This window comes from Pteropus vampyrus, unplaced genomic scaffold (genome assembly GCF_000151845.1).
Source record: "Pteropus vampyrus isolate Shadow unplaced genomic scaffold, Pvam_2.0 Scaffold2, whole genome shotgun sequence".
NCBI classification, from domain to species: Eukaryota; Metazoa; Chordata; class Mammalia; order Chiroptera; family Pteropodidae; genus Pteropus; species Pteropus vampyrus.
The window spans coordinates 15,528,672-15,541,850 of record NW_011888783.1 but is presented as its reverse complement, the minus strand read 5'-3'; the positions used below and the strand labels follow the sequence as shown (position 1 = coordinate 15,541,850).

At 35.4% G+C, this 13,179-nt stretch overlaps 1 protein-coding gene across 3 annotated transcripts in view; it reads right to left on the bottom strand.

The window, feature by feature from the left end:
• CHN1 (chimerin 1) overlaps window positions 1–13,179 on the bottom strand; it is a 159,450-nt gene that overhangs the window by 8,221 nt on the left and 138,050 nt on the right. For all 3 annotated transcript variants that reach the window (XM_011357240.2, XM_023529386.1, XM_023529388.1), the window contains 3 exons: window positions 3,871–4,044; window positions 3,060–3,137; window positions 747–884 (listed from right to left, as the gene is read on the bottom strand). In XM_011357240.2, the coding sequence (XP_011355542.1) occupies window positions 747–884; window positions 3,060–3,137; window positions 3,871–4,044 (390 nt within the window). The remainder of the gene's footprint in view (window positions 1–746; window positions 885–3,059; window positions 3,138–3,870; window positions 4,045–13,179) is intronic.

Below are 13,179 nucleotides of genomic sequence, written 5' to 3'. Positions count from 1 at the left end.
AATCAGTGTTACTAAGGAAGTAATATTATTTAAAGCTAAAGACAATATATGGTTTTGAGAGAACAGCAAATGACAGAAATAGCCTATCTTTTCTAAAAAATGGTAATGCTGACAGTTAAAATGTTCCCTTCTCTTTTTAAAAAAGTATGAATTATAGGTATGAATTTTGCACTATAAAATTTGGCAAACGAGTCTTTGCTTTTTCTCATTTTTATCTCAACTAGAACTTAAAAAATAACTTCTTGATCTAAAACAAGCTCCTTAAAGTATGATCCACGGACTAGTGCCAGTTTACAAACTGTTAATGGTATGTCACAGGATAAGTATGGAAACTGAGAGTAAGAATTTAGAAACTTTTATGGCAATCTGACGGAGTAATTCTTATGCTTGCTGAATCTAATAACAAAATGGTTGGGCCTTGTTTTTTCAATTTTATTTTTCCAATTCTTTTAGTTTTATTTTACAAAAGTATTGTTGGTACACATCTAAAGAGCACTGGTATAAGCCTTACTTTGGAAAACGAGAGTTAAAGCACATAACAAGCTTCTGATGGTAAAAGTCATAAAAAAACCTATGTTAGAGAAGCGTTCAAAATTCTCGTGGGTACATTAACGATAGAGAGAGGCCGGGAGAAATATTTCATAAAAGGCATTCGACATACTCAGCAGAAAAAAAAAACAAGAAGAGTGATTACCAAAGAAGAGGTGCTTCATCAGGTCACTCGGAACCTGCACCTTCATACTTACTGGCGGACTCTATGAACTTAGGGTAGGCGTCATATGTGATGAGTGGAATTGGTAAATCCCTGAAGTAGAGTTTCAGCGCACCAGTGATAATGTTGATATCTTCATACATGTTCACGGAAATATCTGCTTTCTCACCATCTTTGAAGGATGTTAAAAGAAACAAAAGTAAATATCTGGATTCTAAGCACTATTTTAAAAAAATGGCATATTTATGTATATAGTTTTTAAAGATTTGCAGCGCTTCCGTTTTTAACATCAAATTCAGTATGCTAAATTTTTATATACATAAATGATCAATTTTCTGTGAAAAGCAAAATCTATTTTTTCTGACTTTTCTCAAGTTATTTTTCCGTGTTTAATGAAGGAAGGGGAAATCGGGAGAGGACTGAGGTCAACAGAAATATTTTAAAATTTCATGGCTACTGCGAATTCCTAGGGGAATATGTGGGATTGCTTTTTTCCCTTTTTAAAATAAACAGAGAGAATGTGAAAAATAGCAGGAAAGAAACTGCCAACTTACAAAGACCCCTAGCACCAAAGGCCTTTGTTTTTTTGTGCTTTTGTATCACCCCAAGCTCCTACATATAATGTTTGGATCTTGCAGAGTCCTGGGGTTGGGGACGTAGTGAGAAGTAAAAAAGCAAACCAAATAAAACTTTAGAATACTGAAATAACAAGAATAGAAGAAATTATAAAATGGAAGAATATTTTTGAGGTGCTGGGCCCTAAAACTCTCAAGCAAAGCTAACCTTCCTTCAGAGTGGCCCATCCCCCACTCCCCTGCACATTTAGCCCTTGGCTTGATTAAAAAACCTGAATTTTCATCTACTAAAGATTTAATTAGTGTCTACTCTGAGCTAGATCTCATGCTAGATTTCTTTTGTTCCATTTGGCTTATAAAAGATTTCTATGGATTAAAAAGCAGCCTCTTTACCACACACCTATTAGAATGGCTAAAATGCAAAACACTGACCACACCAAAGGCTGGCAGGGATGCAGAGCAACAGGAACTTTCATTCGTTGCTGGTGGAAATGCAAAATAGCATGGTCACTTTGGAAGACAGGCAGTTTCTTACTAAACTAAACATACTCTTACTAAACAATCGATCCATCAACCGCGCTCCTAGGTATTTATCCAGAGGAGCTGAAGACTTATGCCCATTAAAAAACCTCACAAATGTTTATAGCAGCTTTATTCATAATTGTCAAAAAACTGGAAGCAACCAAGGTATTCTTCAACAGCTGAATAGATAAATGGAGGTATATCCAGGCAATGGAATATTATTCAGCTCTAAAAAGAAATGAGCTATTGAGCCATGAAAAGACACGGAGGAACTTTAATACGCATTGCTAAGTTAAAGGAGTCAGTCTGAAAAGACTATATCCTCTGTGTTTCCCACTATGTGACATTCTGGGAAAGGCAAACTATACAGTCAAAGAAAAAAAGATCAGTGGTTGCCTGGGGTTCAGGGGAGGAAGGGAAGGATGAATTAGTAGAGTGCAAGGGATTTTGGTGGTAGTGAAAGTTCTATCTGATATTGTGATGGTAGATACGTGACTTTGCACGTTTGTCAAAAACCCATAAAACTGTATAACATAAAAAGTAAACACTACTGTAAACTATTGACTTTAGTTAATAATAACATATCAAATCTTGGTTCATAGATTGCAGCAGTGTATACTATACTAACATATCAGTAAGGGGAGCTGTGGGAGGGGGCATGACCGGAGGGGTTATGTGGGAAACCTCTATTTTCTGCTCAATTGTTCTGTATACCTAAAACTTTCTAAACCTTACCACCCCCCTTTTACTTTAAAAAAAGCAGACTTTTAAAATGCAAATATTTTGGCCCATCAGACACTTGTATTCAAGTGTGAATTAGATCATCAGTGTCCACCTTTCACACTTGGGTTGAAATCACATGCAGTGATAGTACAAACTGGGATAAAGTGCTTTCTGGAAGAAAAAGGCAATATATACCGACTGCTTCACTGGGAAATCTGAGACCTATAATTACTTACATCCCCTCCTCCCCATACCTAAGTAAATTTAATGGTGCTGTATAAATTTTGGTGAACAGGGACCAGCCTTGGATACTCAAATACTGGCAACATAGTTTTATGCTTCTTTCTCACCCTGAAATTAAACAGTTCAATACTTACGATCAATAAAAAAAAAAAAATCATAAATCGTAAGTGGAGTTTTTTTATTTGGTATAATTTGGAAAAACAATGCAAGGAATAACATTAGAAGTCGTGCCTTTTTGGCAGAGTAGCACTGTCCTAAGTTAGTGAACATGCTGAAGAGCATACCTCTGTCAAAAGCCATCTTGACATCTTCAATTAGGTCACTAAATCCTGATACTCGGTACAGTCCTTCAGAATTAAGACCTGTAAAAATAAAGCAATGGAGCCAATTTGTTTCTTTAGAATTATGCCTTTTCTTCAAATTTTAACTTCTTGCCATACTTCAGGCTGAGGAAATAACGTGTCAAAGAATTATAAAATATACATGTTTAGAAACCTCTTCATACTTTTCTCCTAAAATAAAACCATTTCACTCACAGTTCTCTGACCTACTGTCATGTGGATATTTGTAATTTGGCTCATCATTTTGTCTAATTAGATAAAATGTTAAGTCTTAAGGGAAATAATTCACCCCAATTACACAATAAATTCTCTTATGTAACAGAAGACTAAGACAAACTATATTAATAGGCTTGTAGCAGTTTTTCCAAAGTGAAAAAGAATAATTAGGATGCAGCTCTGGTTTTAGGCCTAGGATATGTTTATAGAGCATTTACACCTTTGCTTCTTGAACTCAAGAAAAATATAAAAACTGAAAAAGGAATTGCTATTTACATGTCAACTTTTACAGACTAAAAGCATCATCCATAAATACATTTTTAAGCATATTTCTTATAACTGGTTAAATGTACCTTGAAATCAAGCTGTTTAATTATTTGTTAAATTACTTAATTTCAGACTTTTAGATCATCTGAAATAATTCTCCCTAATCTTCCAGAGGAAGGTAACTGCATTGTGCAATGAGGCACTCAGCAGCACTGGGACTCAAATTCCTGGTGAACTGTAACTGCCCTGAACCGCACTGGAACTGCCTTACCTCTGGATTCAATCTCCCTGATACACATGTCCACTACCATAGGCCGCTTGGTAATGTGAGCTTTCACGAGCGTTGTAAGGTCGCAACTGTACACCTTCTTGACATGTTTCAAGTCTGGCTTACAGTCATTAGGGACCATCTTGGAGCACTGCTTATGAACATTCAAACCACAATCTGAAAGAAAAAAAATGCGTTATTGTTTTAAGAGTTCTGAGCATTCTGGACTGTTCGTTTTGGCAAAAGACACTCCAGCTTGAATGAGGTTTAAAAGGGGACTAGCTTCAAGGAGTTCCTGCAGAGTGGGAAAACATTTTTCCTATCTTTTCTCTTGGAAAATTTTGGTTTTAAGTCAGAAGACCAAACTTCTAGCTCATGCCTCATCATTAACTTGCTATATGATCTCAGGACATTACCAACCCAAACCAAGCCAAACAAAATTAAGAAGTGTTTAATTAAATGTCTACAAAAAGTAATATTACGCCAATTAGCCAATTAAAATTTTATCCACTTATTTAAAGTTACATAAAAATTATACTTAATGTGGGATATAATTGCATTTTAATACATTTGCTATGAGGTGGAAGTGGACCTCCAAAAATAAGAGAGTCCTGGGGCCCTCTTAACATAGTGCTGCTCATATTTATATCTATTCATAATCCTTTGTATATAATAATATGTAATTCATCTAGTAGCTAAAAATAGCTATAGTTATTATTTGTTACTATTATCACCAGCTTACTAATGCCAAGTATTATCCAAGTGCTTTACATTTATTTCACTGATGCTCACAAAACTCTATGAAATGGGTACTATTCTTCTTCTCATTTTATAAATCTAACAGAACCAAGCAGATGGATGTTAAGCAATTTTCTCCAGGTCATGCATTTAATACACAGAGAACTGAGATTTAAGCCTACAGAAGATTCTAGAGTCCATGATTTTAACCCCTATATCATATTGCCTCTATTGAAGTTATTCCTTTGTTTTGTAATTCTAAGGTGCCAGAACCGAAATATTTTCTAGTTTAATATTTTGAGACATTTTATTTTCAACAAGAAGAGCACAGTGGAATTTCAGAAGCAAATCAGAGTGCAAATATTTTGTTAAATTAGACCGAAGAGTGATAAACCATAGCTGAATAACTTAACTAAAATAAATGTTACGTTTATGTTTTTAAAAACAAAACCCATTTATTTTAAGTTCATGAAAACTTGATGCTGACCTCTTATAAATCTGATCCAGGTGGGGTATGTACAGTTTAGAGCCAGTTCTTAATAAAATCAATTTGAAAATCGTACAATGGCAGGAAAACTGTTTATGGTCCTTGGGCAAGCTTCAGTTTTGCTTGCTGTTTTGGTAGAAAGGAGAGCATAACATTTACCTCACAGAATTAGAAGAATTAATGAGCCAATGCATTCAAGGTGCTTTGTGTATTATAAAAATGTTAGACAGATGCTGGTGATCATCATTATGACTTTCAGTAAAGCTGAAATCTAGTTATATAAGGTAGTAACAACAGAGACAAGGAAAATTAGTCAAAACTTATAAACTTTATAAACCTATGAATATGTAGATACTGCCAACTTGAAGTAAGAACTTTAGGCCTGGGGTAACTCTAAGGGAGGAACTCATATGTACTGAGCACTTCCCATGTGCAAAGACAGGCTAGATGTAGAGGAAAGCTGAGTCTTTGCATGTGTAAGTGTAAGTGAACAGCACTGGGGACGGCACTGACAGCGCTAACAGTGCCTAAACATTAACAATGCTAAAGAACAACAGCTTCTTCTTTCAATGTATAAAGGCTTCCAGAGCAAAGAGCTTGACCTATACTATCTGAAGGAATGACCTAACAACATTCTGTATAGTTAAGTAAAATCCAAATGACTACATAACCCGAACTCCAAATTCCTCTTTATTTTTATATTAGATATAGGTTAAGATTTCTGATTCAATAAGGCAAATCGATAGGAAAATGTCCACTTTAAAGACCTTGTTTCCTCTGAACATTTTAATGTATTGTGTAACTTCTATAACTTAGAGTTACATAGATCTAGAATCTATTAGCTGTGCAATTTTGAGTGAGTTACCTAACTTTTTGTGCCTCAGTTACATAAAACAGGAATAATATAGTATTTAGTATTATTAGATTATTAGCTTCCATTGTTATCTATTATAACGTTTATGTGAGGCTTTAAATTACTATTGTAAAATGCTTACATGCAGTAAATTAAAAGTGTTTACCATGACTATGTTGTTATTTAGAAGAATGAAACAACATTTTGAGAGGACTTTCTGATGTAGTGTCCCAGGGCTCATCATACAGCTTTGTCATAATCACTTTAAAGTAAAAAGCTAAACTGAACTCTAGGCCAAATTCTGTGTTTATCAGATGTGAATGGCAGGTCCTCAAAAGGACTTGGATGACTGAGTTAGAGATACTTCCTTATTTCCACTTCTCTTAATACGTATCATTTACATAGAAGTATCTCCAGGTAAGTACATCATTCTTCTCTGGCTACTTTTACCAAATTTGGGGAGTTTTCAGCCACTAATTTTTCAAATTTTTTTCAGCCTCTTTTTATCTTCTTTTTGGGACTCCAACAACACAAAAGTTAAATCTTTTGTTATTGTCCCACAGGTCTCTGGGGCTCACTTCACTTTTTAAAATCTATGTTCGCTATGTTGTTTGAATTGGATAATTTCTGTTGTTCTACAAGCTCACTGATTCCTTCCGTCATCTCCGTTCTGCTATTGAGCCCATCAAGTGAGTTTATTTGTTAATAAATTTTTCACTCCCAAAATTTCCATTTAGTTCTTTAAATCTTTATTATTATTTTTTTTTATTTCTTAGCTTTTCATTTGTTTCAAGAGTGTTCATAATTGCTTGTTGGAGCATTTTTATGAGAGCTGTTTTCCTGTCTGACAAGTCCAACATCTATGTTATCTCAATATTGGCGTCTGTTGATTGTCTTTTCATCTGAGTTGAGATTTTCTTGGTATGATGTGTAACTTTGAACTGGGTATTTTGAATGTTACAAGACTCTGGTTCCTAGTGAAATCTTCCATTTTAGCAGTAAAACTGTTTAGCTTTAGAATGTACATCCTCGCCTATGTCCTGGCTCACTTCTGTAGGCTGTGGTTCAAATGTCAATCTAGTTTACAAAGCCTTTGTAATGCTTCTGCAGTTGTTATTTTGCCTACCCCACTTTTAAGTTACCCATACGCAGAACTCTATCCCACATTCTGGGAAGGGGAATTACTGCAGGGGGAAGACGGAAGTCAGGGTTTGCCCACAAACCTGGTTGAGGAGGAATGCTGTACTGTACGGAACTGTGGGGTGGGCATAGAAGACGAGAGTTTCGATTATAGTCTTATTTGTCTCATTAATGCAGGTTAGGGATAAAGACAGGGCTCTGCCCACAAAGTTGGACTGAGAGTACTGCTTCTACTATAGAATGGTGTGGGGATGGAAGTCAAGGTCCCCTCACAGGCTCAGCCAAGGCGGGGTACCACTTTCTTCCTACAAGATGGTGATAGAAGATAGGGCTCCACTTAGATACTCGCAGGAGAGAAATATACCTTTGTTATTGCAGGGTGGGGTAGAAAACAGGGTGCTGCTACAGCATCCTCTGGGGAGGGGTAGCAATGTGGCTTTTTCATGGTGTTCACCTGGAGAAAAGTAAGTAAGGCTAAAAGGTTTCTGTACAACTGGGCTACCCTTTTTCCAGGGCTTTGGCTGGAGAGAACGGGTTTTTTGGGGATTATTTTTTGCCTACGCCTGTTGGCTTTTATGGGTTGTGGGCCTCTCTAGTGTCCAGGCTGCAACATCTAGGAAGTAAAACAAAAGAAAACCCAAAACACCACCAGGCAACTTGCTGCTGGGTTCCTTGAGTCCTGAGGTCCCTAGTCAGCCTTCCTTCTTTTCTCCAACTTTCAGAGTCTTCTGAGAGTTGATGTATATATTTTTCCCAGGGTCTTTTGCTATTATTGTGAGGAATTAAATGAAACATATTCATTCATCTTGTCCAGAAATAGAATAACTCTTACGTAGTATTTTAAAAGTATAAAAGTCAGCAAAGCTTCATAATCTAATAATAAAGTCGATGTGCCTCATACTTTACGTGTGTACACAGAAGTCACAGATCCAGTTGGACAGGGCTGTTGGTTACAACCTATCCCAAAGTCTTCATTTCACAGACAGGGACAATGAAGCGCAGAAAGAGTAAAGGACTTGTTCAATTTACTCAGCCACAAAGTGGTAGAACTGAGATTTAAATCTTGGTTTCCTGATTTCCAGCCTGTGATCTTCCCACGACTGATATATACCATTTTCACCAGCAGTACATCATGTACTCTGAGTTATTGTTTTCAGCCTTGAAGGTGAATTTACAGTTTTCATCCTCTTATTCAATAATGTATATTGTTATCCATTATACTTGATTTAAAAGGCACTGCTACATTTTACTATTTTTTATATATATGCATATAGAAATGTGTGTATACATATATACTTATATGTTTAATTTGGCAAAGACTTAAAAAGCAGTGATAAAACCTACTCATTCTTGTTTTGTCATATCCTTTCTCTTTGTATAAACTAAATAAAAATCTGGTAGAAAGCAAAACAGTAAAATTTTGATGCATCCACATAATATCAAAACATATGAATGACACTCATGGTTTGATATTAAATTTTTCCTTTGATATTAAATTTTTCCTTTGAAGTTATTTCCCATTTTAAACATTAGCAGGTTCCTAAAATTTCTGTCCAGCTGAGATGCCCTTTACCCAGGGCTTTGGCTAGGAAGAGCAGGCTTTTCTTGGGATTAGTTTTTGTCTGTGATTGTTGGCATTTATGGGTTGTGGGCTTCTCTAGTGCCTACATAATTCTTCTCTAATGCCCTAGTAATTTGTGACTCAGTGAAAACTGGACAAAGTGATGACAGAGCTCAGATTTAGGCATTTAAGGAAAAGGAGAATGTTTTCTAAACTAATATTTTTTTCCATTTGAATAAAATTAAACTATGGGACAATATGTTGTGCTCAATTTTAGCAATAACTGTCAAAGGTGAAATTTTGGGCCAGACTGGATAAGAAGTCCTTCAGAAGGCCAAAGGATAGTGCAAGGTCATTAAAATAAAGCATCTTTATATCTCTAAGTTCACAGTGCAATATAACAACTCTGAGCTTGCTGTGAAAATTGCTGCTTCAAGGACTAGCTGTATATCAATATTTCAGTTTGCCATTATACTTTATTTGGTTTTCATACTTATTTATTAAAGTCATATAACTACTATATAGTTCCATTTCTCCCAAGGAAGATCTACACTAAAAATGAAAAAAAAAAAGTCTGTAAAAGATCATTTCATTTGTTGCATCTCTTCGTTTGGTAGGTTATTTTTATGTTACAATTAAACCACATTTCCCCCTCCCAATTATTCAAGTTAATAAGCATAGAATAAACATATGAAAGGAGGAATAAAAAATTCAAATCACATTTTATTATGTCCTTTATTAATCAAATATTTCTATTACTTAGACTGCTTTATATCTAGAAAGCACAGAAACCTACTTTTTGAAATAAATAGTGATATTATTTACATTCTATTGATAGAAGTAAAAGGTAATGCTAATGTGTTTTGAAAATAAAGGTAATTACTCATTCTTTTCTGAGGTGTTCATATTTTAAATAATTGCAAATAAAAGTTCTATTTTTTAAGATATTTCTTAGTCGTCGTCCCTCTATTCAGGAAAAGTAGGAACAGCTCATATCTGATATGCATCAGAGTCATTAATTACATAAACAAAATGAAGACGAATCTTTGTTCTTTGGGATATTTGTGAGAATATTACTTTCAATTAAAGGGGGTTATGTGAAAGTTTTAAGGAAGTCCAACCAATTTTTCGCTGGCTTGTAAAGACAAACATAAGGTATAGTCAATTATGGCAGTAATTCAAAGACATTCATTCCGCTTTTGTCCTCCAACCTAAAAGTTAAGCACTTGTATATCTGAAGCAATAAATACATTTTATTAGTAGAAAAAAACAGCTGCCATTTCCTTTTGGGGGTCATGATAATGATATACTGGAAAAATTAAGTCACTTTAATAAATAATTAGTAAATAAGTTGATATATCTGTTTTACGACACTTATTATTTGGCTTAATTTCTTAGAATATTCTGGTAAGGCTAAAATGAAAGCAATTCAGGAGTGCTGGTGGAATAATGGTCTTTTTGACGAGAGGCATAATTTGTCATCTCAATAATTATCTAATAATAATAGACTGATTAATTACATTACATAAAGAAAGGAAAAATGGTTTGGGAAACTATTTTATCTGAACAAAGACAACAATCCTTTGAGCTTTACTTTTAAAGGCTACCTAATTTGCTCATAAATATGAAGAGCACTATTCCCAGGGTGCAGTTAGATACTCCCCTGCAAGAAACACTGTTTTACTCACTTTAAAGAAGGCTAGAGGTTGGTAGAGGAGATAACATTTAACATCTGCTATGGAACCTTGAGTCGTGTGGTTTTTGGAAAGAGCACGTCTGTAATGACTGGCATTCTCTTGATTATCCTCGCTGTTCCCTCAGTTGTTCTCCTTGGCTGTGGAGTGCTTAGCAGCAAGCCCTGAGCTTTCAGCCCTGAAAGGGATAGCTTGCTTGCTATTAGCTAGAGGCAGTCTGATTCCTATAGCAAATTTACCAGCCTGGTGATTGGAACACCATCCAACACTTTACATAATGTTAAAAAAAAAAAGAGGGGGTTGGTGAGATACAAAATTGCTGCTTTTGGCAAACACTCCTTTAAAAATTCCTGACAAGCTCTGCCTTGGTGCATTTCAAAAAAAGAAACCAGAATAAAGCAAGCTGTCTTAGGGATCAAAAGCAGATAAATACATCTCTTTTCTGACAGTCAGTGAGTGTGCCATTTTTCTTTTGAAGTAATATCTTTACTGTTTAGTGGCTAGTGCATTATTTTCCTATTGCTGCTGTAACAACTTAGTGGCTTAAAACAATATGAGTTGATCACCTTACAGTTCTGGACGTCAGAAGTCCGAAATCAGTTTCACTAGCTAACGTGGTGTTTTGTTGGCAGGCCTGTGTTCCTTCCGGGGGCTCTAGGAGAAGATCTTTCTTTCCTTTGCCTTTTCCAGCTTCTAGAGGCTGCCTGCATTCCTTGGCTTGTAGCCCCCTTCATCTTCAAAGCCAGAAGCATAGCATCTTCTCTCTTTTTTGACCTCTGCTTCTGTCTTTATATCTTTTCTCTGACTCTGCCTCACCTGCTATACTCTTTGACCTTTGTGATCGTGACTGCACTGGGCCCACCCCAACAATCCAGGGTAATCTCCCCATCGTAAAATCCAAACTTAATCATAAAGTCCCTTTTGCCACAAAAGATTACATGTTCACAGGCTCTGGGAATTAGAAAGCAGAAGTCTTTGGGGAGCCATTATTCAGCCTACCACAGTTAGTTCTCAATCTCTTAATTCTTTGCACCTTGTTTTGATAAAGTGGGTGACTTAAAGGTCAGGATAAGCCACTTCATATCTAAGCATACCACTGTCGGTACAAATGTAATTTGCTGTCACAGAAAACAATTCATTCAAATTCAAACCTTCCACATTAAAAAAATAGGCTGACTGTTCTTATACTACACATTAATGTGGTTCAAGTCACATAGAATATATTGCTTTTAAGGACAAGATATAACAAAGTGAAAAATTTCAAGGCTTTTCTTTCAGTTTCTGCCCTTTACTCAGAAGAAGAGGTGGGAGCTATTAATGCAGGTGGCTGTGGGATGGAGTGAATCATTTTCTATCGTCCTTTCTTCATATTATTATTATTATTATAAATGTTCCAAAACATTTCTTTCAAACATGATTTGGGAATGTAGCATATTGCCAAAGATTATTCATATGTGTTGTACCTGTTCTTTAATAGCTGACTCAGAATTCTTATGTAGATGGCCTTCACTCTTTCAAAACATAAATGATGCACACCATTATTCTAGTAGAAGAAAAGCTTTTAAGTCAGTGACAGTCATAAAGTGCTTAAGAAACTGTGCAGAGTCTCAGCTGATGAAGGCTATGTCATAAAGGCAACCCAAGCTTATTGAGACCATCATTTCTTGAGCAGGTGATTTGTGCTTTGGAAAGAGTTTTCTATTTGCCTTTTAAAAAACTCCAACAGTGTAGATAGTCTTAACAATACCACTTTATCAACACTTTATGTTCCACTGTGTTCCCCTCTAGCTCAAAGGTTTAACCTCAGCTTTCCCAGTAACAGTTCCCCATCCTGACTCTGGGTAACCAGCAGCCAGAATGATAATGTTGTTTTCATTTAGTCTCTGCACAGAGACTTGCAAATGGGGCTGTCATCCCTCTAGGATGATGGAAGAGTCAGACTGGATCTGAGCTGAGACTCTCTTTGACAGACACCTCTGCACAGTTCAAAGCTGACACATGGGAAATTCTTATCTGTCCCTGTGGCAGTGAGGTCCTCAAACGAATTTGGCTACGCCTGGAACTTTATCATGCTTTGTGATACTAAAGGGATAATAACTGAAAGAATGGTGACTTGGAACAGTCACATGCAGTACATATTGCACCGTGTTATTCAATGAAAATGCAATTTAGAAATAAGAAAAAATCACACCCCAGAAGTTTCTGCACATAATGGATAATAAAAATATTCCATTAAAAATCATGCCACAAAAGAAATGTGGACTTTTACAATAATTTGACAGAATTACTAGTTACTACTTTGAAATACTTTTAGTATACATTTTTAGTGTTAAGCTTCATGCTAAAAGACATGTAAGAAGATATTTTTTAGTTTTACAATTTAAATAGCAGAAACTTCTATGACCAAACACTATACATTTAAAATTTAAGTGGTTGTTTTTAAGCTTATGCCAGAATAAAGAGTAGTTTGAATAAATGGTTCGTATTCTGTCTAGTTCCACACAAATGAATTTCACATGATGTGAATAACTACTTATTTCATAAAGCATTTCAATAAATCTCGGAATTATTTCTTTATGTGTAAATCTTAAGTTTCTAAATTTAAATCTAAAAATACCATGGTCATATTTTATAAACAAGATCTGGCATATTCAAGATTTCAAAATGTCATAAACAAAATATTAGTGATTAAGCAGTTTTTTTCCAGAATTGGGTAAACAACTTTGAAGATAAATTCACAGATTTTTAAAGTTTCAATTTGATTTCACAAAAATTTAGTAAGGACAATCCGGCTTAACAAGTTATCTTTGAAATTCAGTTTCCAAGGCAACAATCATAG